Source organism: Anguilla anguilla, chromosome 7 (genome assembly GCF_013347855.1).
Source record: "Anguilla anguilla isolate fAngAng1 chromosome 7, fAngAng1.pri, whole genome shotgun sequence".
Classification (NCBI taxonomy): Eukaryota; Metazoa; Chordata; class Actinopteri; order Anguilliformes; family Anguillidae; genus Anguilla; species Anguilla anguilla.
The window spans coordinates 18,036,159-18,054,945 of record NC_049207.1 but is presented as its reverse complement, the minus strand read 5'-3'; the positions used below and the strand labels follow the sequence as shown (position 1 = coordinate 18,054,945).

The 18,787-nt window shown below is 50.3% G+C and overlaps 1 protein-coding gene across 9 annotated transcripts in view; it reads left to right on the top strand.

Annotated features, from left to right (window-relative positions):
• The window catches only part of LOC118232528 (ELKS/Rab6-interacting/CAST family member 1-like), a 223,498-nt gene that overhangs the window by 48,850 nt on the left and 155,861 nt on the right, over positions 1–18,787 (top strand). For 8 of the 9 annotated variants that reach the window (XM_035427588.1, XM_035427589.1, XM_035427587.1 and 5 more), the window contains exons 4-7: positions 6,569–6,643; positions 7,311–7,466; positions 11,007–11,174; positions 12,692–12,859. In XM_035427588.1, the coding sequence (XP_035283479.1) occupies positions 6,569–6,643; positions 7,311–7,466; positions 11,007–11,174; positions 12,692–12,859 (567 nt within the window). Of the gene's footprint in view, positions 1–6,568; positions 6,644–7,310; positions 7,467–8,287; positions 8,381–11,006; positions 11,175–12,691; positions 12,860–18,787 lie in introns of all 9 variants that reach the window. The other variant, XM_035427594.1, reaches the window with a different exon arrangement.

Genomic DNA, 18,787 nt, shown 5'->3' with positions numbered 1-18,787 from the left:
TATGCCTGTTTTTTCCCATCGGCGATGGGAGGCTGACACAATGGGAGCGGCGGGTGATCTCCGTAATGCAGCCAGTGATACGGAGTAATTAAATGACATCGTCAGCCGTGTCGTATGATGCGCGGTCTCAGAGGAGGAGGTAGTGCAGAGTCGCACAGCACATGTTGTAAGGGGACACATACATTTGTGTAGCCTTCTGTGAAAACCCACTGTACGGTTCCACAGTAATTGTAGCATGAGGTGTCATACGGTTGCATAGTCTTTTATGAAATGGCACTGTATGGTTGCACGGTAATTGTACTAATAGGTACCATACAGTTGCGTAGTCTTGTATGAAAAAGAGCTGTACAGTCAGTACCGGGCAATGCTAGCTGCTATCTTCAGATCGTGCGGCAACACTAGCACTATTTCCGTTTGTGCGCTGCGATTGCCATGCGGTGTTTGTATGTCCGTGATCAATAGGACATCTGCATCACGGCCATCTACAAATAGTAGCGCACGTGTCCTCTTGGGAGGCACAAGATGACCTCCTCTCTGGCTGAGTTACACTCTGCCTGCCCACGGAGATCGGCTCCGGCTCATTTGCCAGATTTTAGCAGTAATATGGCAGCCGTGCCCACGGAGTCTATGAGTCACGCCGTTTGTGTATAAATACGGAACGGGGCATTTCAGCCTGCTGTATTGTCTTCAGCAGCGGATTTAAAAATTGAGCAGGACACACTAATATTACATAAGAAACTTAGCAAATTAGCATCGCAGCACACTTGCCCTAGTTTTTACATCATGCTTTGCACTTGAGTGTGTGTCCATGTGCGGGCCTGGTTCTGTCTCATGCTATCATGGTGGGGTGGGCGTGGGCTTGGTGCATGCTGGGAGAAGCGGTTGTAGGTGTTACAGGGGAGTTCTTTGTCTGGCTACATGAGAGGGACAGAAAAAATCTGTTTCTCCTGCTCTCTCTCTCTCTCTCTCTCTCTCTCTTTTCTTCTCTTTCCCTGTCTGTGTCCCTGTCTCTCCCTCCCTTTTTCTCTCATCTGGGAATGGAGTGAGTGTTCACAGGCCCCTGGGGGCACTGGGGAGACACCTGGTGGAGAGAGGGGAGAATTAGCACAGACGCGGGACTCGTTGTGAAGTGCAGACAGGTCTAAGGGCCAAGGGAAAGGGTTCAGTGTCTCTTTCTTACTCTCCCTTGCCTTCCTTCTCTCCTTCCCTCTCCCTCTCTTCTTCCCTCTCCCTCTCTCGTTCGCTCTGTAGTCCTGTCAGGCTAGCAAGCAGACTGCCATTAACCTTCCGTTTGTCAGGCAGCACTTTGGGAACACTGCCACCTAGTGCTGAGTGGTGGTACAGCATCAGGGCAGGACTCTCATGCACACATACATGCTCAGTGCTCACGCTCATGCTTAAGTGTCTTTGCCAGTGAGATGGCGATATGCCATGAATCATTCCCATTAAAGCCTCCTCAAGCACACCATTGCCAGAACGATGAAAATCCCGACTGTTATTGTAGAGTGTACACTTCACGGTACGCATTTATCATTTTTTGCTGTAGACTACTAAATGGCTCATTATATTTACTGTGAGATTATAGTAGGTGTCCTTATTTGACTTGGCCCTGTATTTTTATGCAGATTTATTTAAAGAAATTCAGGTGAATTTATCACCCTCAGTGCTTTACCCACAAATGCAACGGCTGTGCCAAATTTGAGCTCCTGACTCGCTGGTTTTAAGCCAAATTTCATAACCCCCATACTTAGCTGCCTCCCTTTCAGCGGTATTATATTCACATATTTCGCTGAAATGAGCAGCTGTTAACATCAGTAATTGCTTATTAAGAGGTGCATCAAATTAAATGCATACATTTATGCTTGAATGAAATATACACAGGTGGCAGAAGCTACAGGTAATGACTGAACCCTGTAATAGGAGGATCTAGGAATTGTTGTCAATCCTAGACTTTCTTTGAACCAATCAGGACTTTGTTCTGCAAAGTGTAACTTTGTGATGGGTTCAAATGCTATGAGCTACAAAAAAATCTTTAATAATATCATTCCTCCCAGTTCAGGCTTTGCACAAGCCCCACTTTCCCAAATGTACATATTAAATATCATCATTTTTGGCCTGGCCTGCTCCACGCTTACACATTACTAAGCTGTCTCATTCAGCCGGGCCTTCTGTGAGCGCTACTGCTCGCTGGCCACACGTGCTCATTGATGTTTCTGTAGCTACGTGCGTCTGCTAAAGTTTACTCGAGCCGCTAGAGTGGAGCAGAACTGCGTGCAGATGCACGGAGGCTCGTATGTATGACTGGCTACACTGATATACGCTGCAGCGAATCACATACTGATATACGCTACAGGGAATCACATACTGATATACCCTGCAGGGAATCACATGCTGATGTACGCTACAGGGAATCACGCACTGATATACGCTACAGGGAATCACATACTGATGTACGCTACAGGGAATCACATACTGATACGCTACAGCAAATCACATACTGATATACGCTACAGGGAATCACACACTGATATACGCTACAGGGAATCACATACTGATGTACGCTACAGGGAATCACATACTGATATATGCTACAGCAAATCACATACTGATATACGCTACAGGGAATTACGCACTGATATACGCTACAGGGAATCACATACTGATGTACGCTACAGGGAATCACATACTGATATACACTACAGGGAATCACATACTGATATATGCTACAGCGAATCGCATACTGATATACGCTACAGGGAATTACGCACTGATATACGCTACAGGGAATCACATACTGATGTACGCTACAGGGAATCACATACTGATGTACGCTACAGGGAATCACATACTGATATACACTACAGGGAATCACATACTGATATATGCTACAGCAAATCACATACTGATATACGCTACAGGGAATTACGCACTGATATACGCTACAGGGAATCACATACTGATGTACGCTACAGGGAATCACATACTGATATACACTACAGGGAATCACATACTGATATACGCTACAGGGAATCACATACTGATATACGCTACAGGGAATCACATACTGATATACGCTGCAGCGAATCACATACTGATATACGCTACAGGGAATCACATACTGATGTACGCTACAGGGAATCACATACTGATATACGCTACAGCAAATCACATACTGATATACGCTACAGGGACTCACGCACTGATATACGCTACAGGGAATCACATACTGATATACGCTACAGAAAATCACATACTGATATACGCTACAGGAAATCACATACTGATGTACGCTACAGGGAATCACGCACTGATATACGCTACAGGGAATCACACACTGATATACGCTACAGGGAATCACATACTGATGTACGCTACAGGGAATCACGCACTGATATACGCTACAGGGAATCACATACTGATGTACGCTACAGGGAATCACATACTGATATACGCTACAGCAAATCACATACTGATATACGCTACAGGGAATCACGCACTGATATACGCTACAGGGAATCACATACTGATGTATGCTACAGGGAATCACATACTGATATACGCTGCAGCGAATCACATACTGATATACGCTACAGGGAATCACGCACTGATATATGCTACAGGGAATCACATACTGATGTACGCTACAGGGAATCACATACTGATGTACAAGTCCTTGGTGGACCACCACCATTGTGCCCTTGTGCCCTTGTGACATGGTCATTTACCTGAATTGCTTTGGTAGACATATAGATATATAACTACTTGCTTGGAGAGCATTCAGAGTGTGGGCTGTGTATGCTGCCCCAGGTGAATGCTAGGAAAAGGTAGCTAAACATAAATAATGTATTCATGCATGCAGCTACATCTAGAGCTAAATCTGGGAGTCCGTCATGAGAGGACTCTATCCAACTTCTTTACCCAAGGTAACTTACCTTTTAAGGGTTTGTCTGTTGGGTTGTCTGGTTGCTGGGTTGTCTAAGGACAAGGAGAGAGAGAGAAAGTAAAGGAAAGTGCGAATGTGATCTTGTCTCTCTTTTACAACTGGCAGCCCCCCAGTCCCTGTCTCCCTCCTTTCTTAATCTATACCTGAACCAGAAGTGATTTCAGATTTTAAATAAATAAATAAAAAATAGAAATATCGTACAGTATGCGGAAATGGCCATTTTGGTTATCCACCTCATGCATATCTGTTAGTGGTTTATTATTAGTAATGTGTCCTTTTTAAAACGTCCTGTGCGCCCTTTACTCCCCCCCAGCCCCCATGCCCCGCACTCCTCCATATATTACGCAAGCCTGTGCGCTGCTCCCGTTTCCCCGGGAGACGGCTAGCGCTTCCGCCTGTTCTCTCCCCCCGCGATGGAGGGCAACCCTCTCTCTCCATCCCACAATCCCCTCTGCTTCAGCCCAGGCCCGGGCCCGGGCTCCTGCCTGTGACTCATCCTCGCCGAGCCCTGGAGACAGGGTTATGAAACGAGCGGGCACCACCTGCTCGAGTTTCAGGGAGAAGCGTGGCGTTAATGTGAGAAGTGCTCCTTTTTCACCAGCCCGGGGCCCCGTGGCCTCGCGCCACCCCGCTAACCTCTCCGCAGACCCCCCCCCCCCCCCCCGACCCCACCCCCCCCAAACGGGCCCCCTTTTGTCAGAAACGGGAGAGCGAGACGCCGCACTCCTTTATGTCGGGCCAGAATGTCTGAATGACACGTACCTTTTGAAAAAGGAGTCTCATTAAAGTTGAATGAGCTTATTTTTCAAACGGAAGAGAAAAGACGGGAATGATGTTTCTGCCGGCGTTATGCAGTCGGAGGGGCGGCCATGTTGGGCAGCGGCTCGCCCTGAAGCTGTGTGAAGCTGGATGAGAGATCAATTGAGTGGTGTACTTTCGCTGGTTTTTTTGTGCCCTTTGCCGTAACTCAAACAGGACGAAGCTGGACGGACTCTTAAATCTTCTCCTTCCATTGATTCCTCTGCGATTTATTACTTGGCGTGCGTGGAACTTCCAATTGGATTCAGATAAATTTTGTTCAGACTTTTATTTGCGGGTCGTTATTTACCTGCCATATTGTAGTTTTCGACCGTAGTCTTTTGACCGACAAAAGCTTTTATTATCCATTTTACAGGGATTATGTTAAATTGATTGTTTTCAGGTGTTTGTTTTGTATGGATTGATTGACTGTGAGGTGGAACATGTTGATGCCTCAGACCAACCAAAAGCTTGAGCTTGAGTCCCAGAGATGAGATCTCTCTCCAGCTCTCAAATGCTGTTCGCACTCAGAAAGTCGGGGTTTAAACGCTGGATTTGTTCAGGCTGTATTGACGCACCCCATGGCTTGTGCTCAAATCCTGACCGTGCCAGTGCCGACTGTTCAGCAGTTTCTGGTGTTACAGAGAAGCTTTTCCTGTGAGGGAGGGTCACCGCAGGACACTCCTTCCCTTATCGCTGAAGAGCGCCTCCCCCTGGTTGTTTGGGCACATGCAGTCTTGCCTGCATGAGCTGAGTAAGGGACGTGGTCTTCTGACAGGGCTGCCACACAGCGCAGCTGAGAAACTGGCTGGAGATGCATGTTTTGTCTGAAGAACATGCTAGAACATACGCCCTCCTGAATGGTGCAATGTTTGACTGAAGAACATGCTAGAACATACGCCCTCCTGAGTGATGCAAGGTTTGATTGAAGAACATGCTAGAACATGTACCCTCCTGAATGATGCAAGTTTTGACTGAAGAACATGCTAGAACGTACATCCTCCTGAATTTTGCAAGGTTTGACTGAAGAACATGCTAGAACATACACTCTCCTGAATGGTGCAACATTTGACTGAAGAACATGCTAGAACATACACAACCTGAATGGAGCATGTTGTAGCAATGAGATAGACCTTTAAAAAAGAGCTTAAAGTAGCTGTGGTGTGTGTGAGACATGTGAGCTGACTTGCTGAGGTCATGCAGACATGACCTCAGAGCTGAGATGTCGTCAGTGTCCTTGGTGCTGGTGCTCGAGTCAAGTGTACCTGCGGCGTACCACAGGCAGGTGGCGCTCCGCTCCACAGTGCACATCCCCGCATCCCTCTGTCAGCATCCATCAGCATCCATAAGAATCCATCAGCCTCCATCAGCCCACGTCAGGCCCGAACGGCGGTGATGGAGTCTGGACGGCGCCTCTGGCGGTGCGGGCTCTGCCTTAATGGCCTGTGCCTTTGTGGTCCGGTGGCCGCGTGCGCTCGCTCTGAAAGGCGCGCCGAGCGCTCGCTGCTGAAGAGGTGCGCTGATGCGTGTGCAGTGTGCACAGTGGGCACCCCAGTGGGGGTGGGGATCAGCGGGACTCCTCTTAAACCACAATTCTGTCACAGTTTTGCTTGTAGACGTGCGTACGATGCTGTGGAACGTTACTGAAGGCAGGCTTGGGTCATTGGAGCTGAGCTGAGCTGTGTGGCTGAGGGTTGCTGATTCCAGGCCGAGGTCATGAGCTGGATGAAGTCCGGCTGCCCTCCGGTCTCTCGTGACCGGACCACCGGGCGTGTCGCTAACGTCGCTAACATCGCTAACATGGATCCTCTGGGTCTCTCCCCCCAGGAGCTGCACCGCCGCTACGAAGGAGCCCCGGAGTCCGCCAAGACCAAGGCCCTGCAGACCGTCATCGAGATGAAGGTGAGAGCGAGCGTGTGCACCCATTTGAGTGTGAGGAAGAGCAGGAGGAGGAAGGTTAACAACCTGTGTGTCTGTGTGTGAGGATATGGCTGACTGTGAGCTTCAGTTGGGTGTGAGGATATAGTTTAGCATGACTGTGACGTTTCGTATCCAAGTGATCATAGGATTTAATGTGAATATGAGGTTTCAAGGTTTTTGAGTGTGATAAGGTGAAAGCCGGTGTGTTTTCCTTCAGAGTGAGAGTAAGTGTGTGTTTCCCTTGGAGTGGGAGTAAGTGTGTGTTCCCCATAAAAAGAGAGTGTGCATTTCCCTTAAGTTCAGCCCAAAGATTTGTGATGCGATGGTACCGTTCTAGAATGTCACAGAGAGGAATTGCAGCAGTGTTAACTACCCTGGCTCAGAACGTCTGATGCTGGCGATTTCCATTGCAGGTGATGCATCTCGTCTAATCGCAGTTGGGGACTTTTAGAACGAAATGTATGTCAGTGCTATAGTTACCTTTTTACAGCCAATCGGCACACAGTGCAGTGTAAACAGTGGAAGTGGAGAGAATCGTTGCTGTGGTAACCTCAAACGTCTCGTCGCAGTGATGTGAACAGGTCAGTTTTATAACATCGCAAGGAAAGGGAGCTGAGTTATCACCCCCTCTCCCCCCTTCCCCCCTCAGGACTCGAAGATCAACTCTCTGGAGCGTGGGCTGAGGGACATGGAGGAGGAGATCCAGATGCTCAAGTCCAACGGCGCCCTGAGCACGGAGGAGCGCGAGGAGGAGATGAAGCAGATGGAGGTCTACCGCAGCCACTCCAAGTTCATGAAGAACAAGGTAACCTACCGCACGGCTGCATCGCCGTGGCGATCATGCTGATGACGACGATGCGTGATGTTGACCATAACAAGAGACGATGTTGATGATGATGACAACGACAATTAATGTGACAATAGACTATTTTTATGATGACGATGGCAATGATGACAGTCGGAGCAATGCAGGTGGTGTCCATGGCGATGATTGACAGTGTTACTGATAATGATGAAAGTGGCAGTAATGCTGTCAGATGATGACTGAGGACGATGATGAAGACATGGACGTAATAATGGTGGTTGATGATGATGATGAACAATGCTGTCAAGATCTTTTCCCCACCACTCATTCTGTTGGCTGCCCATTGGAATTATCAGTGAATATGAATGTTTCGTGAATAAATTAAGTGTTGATGAGGCAGTTTGGTTATTCTTTGTGCTGTACTGACTTTAAGGTCTGTGTGTTTCGGCTAGAAAGGATTAAGGAAATGGTTCTCTATGGTTTTTTCATTTTTGCAAACTTTTCCCAGCACTAATCCATTGATGATTCCTTCCAAGTGAGACCTTCATCCCCGGCTGTTGACAGTGGACAGTCTCTTCTCTTGTGTTTAAACTTTGGGATCAGGAGGAAACGCAAAGCGTGCCGTTCGCTTATCAACACCAGTGACAGCTCTTAGCTGGTCCCACTCTTACATCACCTCGACTCACTTCCTGACAGTCTGGCACACCCACCGGGGAACTAGAACCTCAGGGTTGCCCTGGCCCCCTCCCTGGTGGCCACGTGGCCTTGCTGGGTGGATGCTGATTGGTTGTTGCCGCAGTAACAGCACACTCTCCTGACAGGTAGAGCAGCTGAAGGAGGAGCTGTCTCAGAAAGAGGCCGAGGGGGCGGAGCTGAGAAAGCGGGCGGCTGACCTGCAGCTGGAGGTCTCAGCAGTAAGGCTTCCTGTGGATGCAATGCATCATGGGACACAGAGAACCTGTGGCTGCTTAGATTTTTTATTTTTATTAAACCTTGAGCTCTGCCTTCTTGACGAAAAAAAAACACTCCTCCAAATCTTCCCACATCATATTTGAATATATCTCTGAGCTACTTTGGCTACTGGAATCTTATTTGTTTTGTCAATTTGGCTACTTATAAATAATGAAGCTAACTGAAATCGTACGCTTGGATTGGTTTACATCTGACTGCACCAGTACACGGGTGACAGTGATCCCTATTAAGTTAAATGACCCCATAAAGTTTTCATATTAAGCCAAAAAGCTGAAGTGGAGAAAATCAGGGGATCAAACTCAGGTGATTAGGTCAGCCATTTTAAACACTGTTACACTTTATGGGGTCAGCTGGGGTCAGCCATTTTAAACAGTTACACTTGTCCAAAGTGCAGAACAGTTTAGTTTAACACCTTTAACAACCAGAAACCCTTGAAAAGGCAGTGGAATAGGACTCGTACTCACTGACTGGCTGTTTTTGGGCCTCAAAGCAAAGCAATTAGTGGACGCCAGATTCTGTGCCCTATCAAACAGAGCAGTTGGCCAAACAAGTAGTTTGCCGTTTCCTAAAAATAAATGGAAAGAATTGGCAAGCTGTGACAGGCTACCACTAAATTAAACACCTGTCATTTTGACTGCAGATAGTAGTAGTATAAATAATAGTATAGAATATAATTGTATAATTTGAAAGTAACATCATTGTATTTGCAATCCTGCTACTGTAAATGGTTAAAGTACACATATTTAAAGTACACATAAAAGTCACAAACTTCACGGTAGCAGAATAATGTAAATGTTAGGAGTACGTTCTGGTTCAGTCAATACCACTGGCTGTTCCAGTGTAAAACTGCTGTTAGAAAACTTTTAAAAGAAAGACCTGTAGTTTTTTGAAAGTGATGAAAAACTGTTTTTGGTAAAGGTGACAGTAGTGGAGTAAAAATACAAACAAAAAAAAGTTCAAAATTAATTAAAAAAAATAAAAAGAAATAATTCCAGCTTCTCTTATCACCTGATTCTCACAAACAATGTCAGGATTTCTGGGTCGCCTATCAGTGAGTGAGATCACTGTTACTTGGAGCCAGCACTCAGAACTCAGCCTTCCCTCCACATATGCGCACACACACGGACACACACACACACACACGCGCGCGCACACACACACGCACACACACCCTGCTTGGGTCAGGAAAGCAGAGTTCTTCAAGCACTCTGGCCTGAAAAGCTTGGCACCGCACTAGATTCCCAAACGCTTCTTCCTGTCTCTGTCTCTCTCTCTCTCCTCTGCATCTCTCTCTCGCTGTGGTTTGGGTAGAGCTGAGAACACTAACGAGCACCGGGCTTGTTTAGCTCCTCCCTCTTTACCGCTCTAGCACGCCTCTTCGCCAGGGTGAGCACTGACCGGAGTACTGACCGTAGAGTTTCCTCCCTAACCTCCGCTCTCTCTCCTGCATGAGTCCTCTCCAGACTTGGGGTGGCGTTTTTGGAGTGGCCAGCAGTGATGACCTGGGTGTCCAGGGCCATTTCTGCTGCAGTGTTTACCAAAAAAAAAAAAAAAACACTGATTTTTAATTAACCAGATTTTGATGTGGTATTTTTGTGGTACTAAAGCAGTTAGCGGGCGCATGCTCATACATGCATGAATGTGGCACAGTAAGCTCACCGGGCAGTGCCAGCTTCCCTGTGAGATGTGCCATGCTGTGGGACTGGCATTTAGACCTTGCTGTGGTCCACCATGTGGGTGCTACCTTGTCTGCTACCATTTGAATTACACACAAAATGGCCTCACCAAACACATGACCAAAAACAGCCCTAAGTGACTCTGTCGCTCTCGATTATTTAGGGTTCTTTGTGCTTTTGTCGTGCAGTTTAACTCTCACCCTTTTTTGCAGGATTTTCTGAAGGACTGGGCGAGAGTGTTGGGTACTGTTAGTTTACCTGATAGTTCATGGGAAGGGGGGGGGTCTGACTTCAGGGTAGGGTAGGTGGGGGAGTGTGTGAGGGAGAGAGGGGAGATGAAGGCAGTTCCACTCAGCTTCGGGCCCTTCAGAGTGTGGACTCAGTGGTAGCAGTGGGAAGAGAGGCAGCCCAGCCCAGCCCAGTCCAGTCCAGGCCAGCCCAATCCAATCCAGCCCAGCCATGCTGAGCGCTGCTTTAGGCCAGACTGTAATAATGGATGCCTGCGTGAGCTGATTGTGCAGAGCTGCCCTACGAGCCTCCTCACGATCACAGATGAGCTGCCCACCCCAGTAAGCCACACGTGTGTGCTCACACAACACGCCTCATAACCGGCTGCCCACAGACCTGCAAGAACAACTGCCATTTAAACGCAGCAGCTTTCCACAGGCTGAAGAATACCTGTTCTTTAAGGAATGATGCTTGGTAGACTGTGGAAGCTCACACTGATATTGCTCTTTGATGCGACTCTGTTCCTGTCTAGGATGAAGGGGGGGGGGGTGTTGGTTTGTGAGGGTTGATGGAGGGATTTTGGTGTTGGACTGGGAGAGTGCTGACTGTTATCTTCCTCCCCCCCTTCCTCTTCCTCTTCATCTTCCTCTTGGGGCGTGCTCAGATCGACCAGGTGAAGCAGGACCTGTCCAGGAAGGACACGGAGCTGCTGGGGCTGCAGACCAAGCTGGAGACGCTCACCAACCAGTTCTCCGACAGCAAGCAGCACATCGAGGTGCTGAAGGAGTCGCTGACCGCCAAGGAGCAGCGCGCCGCCATCCTGCAGACCGAGGTACTGCGGCCAGCCCGGCCGAGTGCACGGGGGGGGGGGGGGGGGGGGGGCGCTACCAAACCGCCGTCCTCTTTGAAGAGCTGAAATTTAAACCAATTTTAAACAGTACAATTTTGAACTAAACATTATCTTATATCGTCGTAATTCTTAAATATTTATATTGTACTAAATGGCTACATCTCTTATGCAGTGTAGACCCATGATATAATGATGATCTTTACACTTGGGAAGTGTGTATGTGGAAGCATGAACTAAAAGTATTCAAGTTATAGCTGTTCATTTGTTTGTTAAACAAATTGGTAGCGCAAACTGGTGTTGAGTTTCATTACATAAGATTAATTATGTGTCTGAGTGACTCGCTCAGGGGCGTAGAAGAGTGAATGGAATTACTAATTAAACTTTCCTTTGATACGCCTTCTGAAATGTATATGAAGGAGAATGAAGGAGTCTCTTTCATGACAGTCGTGATGGTTATCCTGTACTTGGATTTGTGATCAAACAGAACTCACCTGCTCTCCCCACTCCCGTCTCTATGAGCACAGTGCGATCTGTGCATTCTGAGGATTTCACTGTCTGTGAAACCGAGAAGGACATTTTGTCCCTCAGCAAGTTAATCATCCATTTCAGAATTCATAAGCAGCATCTCTCTAGTCTGAGTTATTGTTGTGAACAGTATAATAACTACCATGGTTTTCTGTCTCTGTTCAATTTAATATGGAGAGTGCTGGGCAGCTGTACAGCTCACCTGTTTCACTGACTGGACTGAGCCAGGAGGTTTCATGGCTTTCAGGATGCCATTAAAAATCCAGATTGCTTTTTCGTGCAAGTGACTAATTGATTGCATATAATACAACATCGCCTTCAATTTTTTGGCCGTTTTCCTCCCTTAAAATGGCAATTTAAAAACTCTTTGCATGTGTGTTTTTTATTAGTATGACTCCGGCGATACTTTTGCTTCACTCAGGATACGTAGCAGATTGACTGTGAGGCGATTCTTCGGTTTTCAGTTAAGAGCTCATTAAAAGCTGAAGCAACAACGTGGCTGGAACACCTCATTAAATTATTTTTGTATTACAATTATTTCCCTCTGAACAAATGCCTTTTCCACGGCTGCGGAACAAGTCTGTGGTTTTCTCAATGCTACCACCAGAGGGCGCTACTGTATCACAGTTTGGCCCGGCTGTCTGGTTTCTTTTGTCTTTGACCCGCACGCGAAAGAGACGCGAAAGAACAGGTTGTTCTTCCGCCAGAAACATTCTCATCGCAAAACTACCCCCCGTGTCCAGAGAGGCACTGCTCCAGAACAGGCTCAGACTGTGACTGCAGTGTAACGCAGCGGGGTCTTAGAGAATAACAGCCTCTTGTTGCACACTGGGAATAATAACTAACAGCCAATATCCACTGTGAGAATTAAGAGTAGAAATCCAGGGCCGATGTGCTCCGGGTGGAATTTAACATTGACCGGTAGCATGTGACTGTCTCTGACCACCGCGTGTGTGTGTGTGCGCCCCCTGCAGGTGGACGCGCTGCGTCTGCGCCTGGAGGAGAAGGAGGCCATGCTGAATAAGAAGAGCAGGCAGATCCAGGAGATGTCCGAGGAGAAGGGCACCCTCAACGGGGAGATCCACGACCTGAAGGACATGCTGGACGTGAAGGAGCGCAAGGTCAACGTGCTGCAGAAGAAGGTGGGTGGGGTTAGGGACCAGCATGCCACGCCCCCTTGCCCTGTGTGTACACGCCCATTTATACCCGCCCCAAAAAGCTCCACGAGTTAGCTGCCCTCTTTTCATCTTTTCTCTCCATCTCAATTTATGAAATTCCATCATTTTTTGTGCTCTTATTGTTCGTACTGCCAACGCATATAAGCATTGTGCAAATTCACAATAGAGTATCGCAAAATAAAGAGGCAAACAAAAGATCCTATGACAAACAATTTTCTGTGATGAGAAATAATGCAGTTAAATAGTGCCCTCATTCTCTTGTGCACTCTCGCGTTATTTCGATGTTCCACTAGATGGCGCTGTGGCACTGTTTTCTCTTTGCAGTTTGCAATGTACTTTCTGACTTCTCTAGAACAGACCCGGCAAAGAAGAGCACAGAGACATGTGAATTAAAAGTCCCTGAGTGGTGTGAACCCCACCCCCCACCCCCCAGCCCTGAGATATGAGATATGAACCCCCCCAGTACCAGACTCACAGAAAGGCTGAGCCTATTGAAGCCACAGTTCAGGGTTCAGTGACGCATCTCGCTAAGTTTTCTGCTGAAGATAAGGGCTGGGGAGCACCAGGCTTTCTGACATGGGGGGGGGTCTGCTTTCCCAGTGCACTGTGGGATTCAAAGCGTGATTCTGTAGTTTGAGTTCTAGCTCTGAAATCAGGATATTAATTTATGAGATAAAGAGTCCTGTGACTTTGATGAATCTTTCCCTGACAGCAGAGGGATGTGTCGGGTTGGACAGAATGAAAGGCAGTAAAGCAGTGAACTCTTGGCCGTGGTGGACGGAGGTTCTCCCAGTGTCCTGTGTTACCGTGGCAGAGGATGGGGGACCTCAGGCACGGCTTGTGTACAGATCGCGGGACAGTGGATTTTGGATGCACGAGAGGCCGCCTTTGACCCCGGAGCCCAGCCTGAAAGCGCGGGGCAGGGGACGGGCTCTTTTGAAGCGGGCGCAGGTGAGCCCCCTGGGACCCGCGGCTCGCCCTCGTCCTGACGCGACAGCTCGTCGCCGGGCCAACGGGAGACGGGCTCGCTGGACGACCGGCCCGCTCACATTCGTCTTAGTGACATGTGTCTCCAGGGTGGGGGGGGGTGGGGGGGAAAGGAGGGTGGGGGGTTGTTGAGGGAGAGGGGAAAGCAGGCGAGCCGTGTCCATGTTTGGCTGCCTGCAGCAGTTACTGTGCCCCCCCCCCCCCCCCCCGAGGCCCTGTAGCCATCGTGGTGTCCAGCCAGGCAAGAGAGAGTAGGCCCCCCCCCAGAGAAGGGGAGAAGGAGGGAGAGAGTGAAAGGGGGACAGTGAGAGAGGTATAAGTAGGAGGGAGAGAGAGGGAGGAAAGAATGGGGAGGGAAGGGGGATGGAGGAAGAGGAGACAGGAGAGATGGAGCTGGGAAGAAAAGGGAGAGGAGACGAGGGAGGGAGTGAGGGGGGGGAGAGAGAGAGAGAGAGAGAGAGGGAACAGGGAGACCAGCGCTCACCTCCATCTCTAATGGAGAAACCAGCCTGGTGATTTATTCAGACGGAGCTCTCAGACTTCCCCCCCCGGGTCAGAGGGCCGTGGTGAGGGGGGGGTTAAGGGGGGGGGGGGAGAGTTTGCTGCTGAAGCAGACAGCGCTCTGCTCTCCCCGGTCACTCAGACGGGCCGTCCTGTGTGTGCTGCTGCTCCTCTGGTACACGCTGTAGCCCTGCGGCTGTGACGGGCCGGACGCCGTGCTGCTCTCTGAAGCTCGGTGTTCCTCCTGCCTGCTGGAGTGCTCCTGTAGGAGCAGGACACTGATCTGGGATCAGTTTGATATAAAGCTGCTCATTATCGCAGGCTCTGTAGGAGCAGCAGGACCTGATTTGGGATCAGTGGGATGTAAGTTACTTTATTGAAAAGTGGTGGGGTGTGGGACGCTGATAGTCCTCTGGTCTACAGAGATTCCCATTTGGGTTGCGAGTGTTGTCTCTGGTAGAGAGACAGTCTACCGGCTTATTAGTCTCTCTGGATGATGCTTCCTGGCTCCAGATACTTTTAAAGTGATGCTCCAGCTAATCACCAGTGTAATGTGTGCTCGGGTTCTGTGGCATTATGGGCTGGGGTTGGTGGGGGGTGTCATTGATTTGTGGCAGTGGTTTCTCTCTGAAGAGGAGGCAGGGCTGGATTGCAGATGCTCGGGGCTTTCAGCTGGGCACTGCTGTCTTTTCTCCTCTCCTTTCCTCCCTTTTCTCCTTTCTCCCTGCTTTACTCTCCTCTTTCTCCCCCTCCTCTCTTTTTCTTTCTCCATTCCTTCTTCCTCATCGGTCACCTCGTCTCTTCTGCCCTTTTCTTCCCTGCTCCATCTCTCCGGTCTCCCCTCCCTCCATCCCCCTTTCCTCCTCTCCCTTCTTTTTCCCCATTCCCTCCTCCCTCTCCCCCTCTCCTTCTCTCTCCCTCCCCCCCTCTATCTGCCCCTCTCTCCCCTTCCCTCTCTCTCCCCTTCTCTTCCTCTCTCTCTGCCTTCCTCTACTGCTCTCTCCCTCCCGCTCTTTCTCCCTCTCTCTCTCTGTCCTTCTCCCTCCCACTCTCTCCCCCCCTCTCTCTCCCGCCCTCCCGCTCTCTCCTCTCTCTCTTCCACTCGCTCCCTCTCTCTTTCTCTCCCCTCTCCCCTCTATCTCTCCCACTCGCTCCCTCTCTCTCTCCCGCTCTCTCCTCTCTCTCCCGCTCTCTCCTCTCTGTCTCTCTCTCTCTCCTCTCTCTCTCCCCCTCTCTCTCCCGCTCTCTCCCCCTCTCTCCCGCTCCCTCCTCTCTCTCTCTCTCTCTCTCCCTCCTCTCCCTCTCTCTCTCTCCCCCCCCCCATCTCCCTCCTCTCTCTCCCCCCCTCTCTCCCTGCTCTCTCCTGTGTGTATCAGCGGTGCAGACGGGCAGTGTGTGCCCTGCAGAAGGCGGATTAGCGCTGATTGTTTTATCCTGAGTGAAATCCTCTCGCCGCTCGCCTCCGGACGCCTCCTATCAGAGCGGGGAGCGCGCGGCGTGCCGCCTCTCCCCGAAGGAGGCGCGCAGCCGGGCCGTTCCTCTCCTCTTTTCCCTCCTTTCATGTTCTGAGCAGCGTTTTTCTCTCTCTCTCTCAGAAAGCCTTTTGACTCTGAGCTCGTTCTCCCAGAGGCACGCGCGGAGCGGCCCGCTGCTTCTCCCGCGTCTCTTTCCCTTCCCGCCGATCCGAGCGAGCGGGTGCTCGCCGTCGGAAAACGATAAAAGGGGACCGCGGCCGGAATTTGGCGGGATTCCTTCACCCCCCCCCCCCCCCGGCTGCTCCGCGCATACGGGGCCTGTTTATATTGGCCGTTTGTTATTGTAACGAAAAAAACACCGCTTAGCCTTATTAGTGAGGTTGAAAATATGGGAGGGCTGATAAGGGTTGGGGGGGGGGGGAATATCCGCTGAACGCGGGCCAGCCCAAATCCTGGGAGTGGCGGTTTGGACCCCGAAGAGCGGAGTGTCGGTTCAGAGGAGGACAAACTGAAAGAAAATAAAATTAGTTAATGCGGGGGGGGGGGGGGGGGGGGGGGGGGGGGGGGGGGGGGAGGGAGGGGGGGGAACAGGCCACAGTTCAGCAATCTGCACTCAAATATGTAAACTGATTAGACTGGTGACACTGAGCAGGCCTTGGTTGGGCAGGCTAAATGAAGCCTGACTGTTTTTCTTTTTTTAGGTCATATTCATCACGCAGAGGTTGTTTCCCCCCCCCCCTCCTTTTTGTACTTCTCCGCTGTTCCACTCCATCTCCATCTTTGTTCCTCACCGCAGCACTTGGGGCGCGCAATTATGCGCTTGTTTTATAAGACGGGGAGAGGAAACAGGCCACGGGGGCAGAAAAGATTAAACCCTAATCTGTTCCCTTGTTTAGTTTTTCTTAACTTTCCTTGTTTTGTGATCTTTTTTTTGGGGGGGGGGGGGGGAAACCAGCAGTTTTTCCACTTTGCGGTTTGGGACCTGGGACGGGGGAAGCGGGGTGGCGGTGGGGGTTTTGGGGTGGGGGGGGAGGTGAGCCAGAGCTTGGAAAAATAAAGAGAATGCTAATGAGGAGAAGTTGTAAATTAATGATAACCTCCACATCAAAAAGGGAAGATCCTGTCCCTCATCAGTCAGGCAGGGGGAGAGGCAGGGAGAAGACTACGTCTCCCTTTTGTCTGGGACTGCAGGAAGTTTACACTAGTTCCTAATTAATCAGAGCCGGAGACACAAAGAGAAGGCTGCCTGGCGGCATGCCACTTACCTGTCAAGGCTTACCCATTCAAGTGCCAGCCATTCTGGCTCATTTACATTACTGAGCTGGGCTCAAGTGCCAGCCATTCTGGCTCATTTACATTACTGAGCCGGGCTCAAGCCCCAGCGTGCGCTGGCTTTCCCCAGTTCCCCTGCCCCAGTGCCACACAACTCGAGGCTCCTGTCAAAGCGGCGGTAGACAGTCCCGTCGCGGGTATTCTCCAAACCCGATGGCTGGCGGTTGGGTTTTGGTCAAGTCGGTTCTGTAGGCGGTGTTAATAGGCAGTGAGGGGATGGCGTTTTGGCAGTGGGTGGGTTGAGTGAGAGAGGACCCTTGGTAAGACTCCCAATCAGGAAGCACCGCCCTCCTTCCTGGTTCCTTTGGGTTGGGTAAGCAGACAGGCAGCGTTTCTTGCCCAGTTGCGAAATGCAGGTCTTTGTATGCTGTCTGGATGCATGCTGCATGGATGTTGGTCACCAAGTGGAGCCATGGCTCACCAAAACACGCACACGCCCGCACATGCGCACACACACACCCGTACATGCGTCCCCTTAGCTCCTCGCCCCCGTGCTGCTCTCCTCGGGTGGCTCACGTGCTGCAGGTCCGTTTGGCTGAACCGCTGGCCCAGGACCCAGCAGAGCCGGGGGGGGGGCGCCCCGGCGAACAGGCCGAGCTCGTTTGGATCCCAATGTGGCATCGATTTAGGGATGTGTCCCCTTCGTTGTTACCCGGGGTGGAGCAGTCTCTCTCCCGGCACACTGAACCCCTTTCCCCGGGTTCCCACCACATCTTACAGCCGCGTAACCGTCTCCGCCGGCATCCTGACGTGGGCTCATTTCTTCCACGCCTTTGTAACCGAGCCAAACGTAATTGGGGTCTCAGATACTGTGATCTAAATATAGACCCTCCTCCTCAGCAGCGCAGCGCTGGTGGGAAAAGGGGACCATTGTCTTGCTTCTATTAGCCTGATGACCTGCGGTACACTGACATAACCAAATTAGGAAATTGCGTTCAATAATAGTTTGCCCTCAAAGCGGTCTGCACAGCGTCTGCGTCTGTGCTGGCCGGCGTGTTGTGCGAAAGCACACTTTGTTATCCATGGTAACGAACGCGCGTAACGAGGAGAGCCAGCGCGTTGGAAAAGGGGCCTAATGACATGCAGGCGGCCTTACACAACCGACGGCTGGACGATGATCCTCTCAGACAGCTCAGAGGAGAGAGCGCCATGTACGGAAATGCGTGTGTGTGCGTGTGTGTGAGTGTGTAAAGCTAGGGAGCATTGTGTGTGTGTGGAGGTTGTGTGTGTGTGTGGAAAGGTGGGGAGCGTTGTGTGTGTGTGTGTGTGCGCTTGTGTGTGAGGGGTGGTGTGTGTGTGTGCATTTGTTTGTATGTTTGTGTGTGGAAATGTAGGAAGCCGTGTGTGTGTGTGTGAGGGGTTGTGTGTGAGAGGTGGTGTGTGGGATTGACGGACGGACAGACAGAGAGGTGCGCGCGGCGCGCTCGTACGCGTGACGTGTCCTCGGAGAGAGGGGAGGAGCTGTCACTCAAGCTGTCAGCCGGATGGGTGATTAATGAGAGAGCCGAGATGTTTTTCGCACGTTTCCGCGGCAAGCCTCCTCGAGTGTGCGCCGCCGCTGCATTCCACACAGCCGGGCTCTGATGCATTGTGGGAA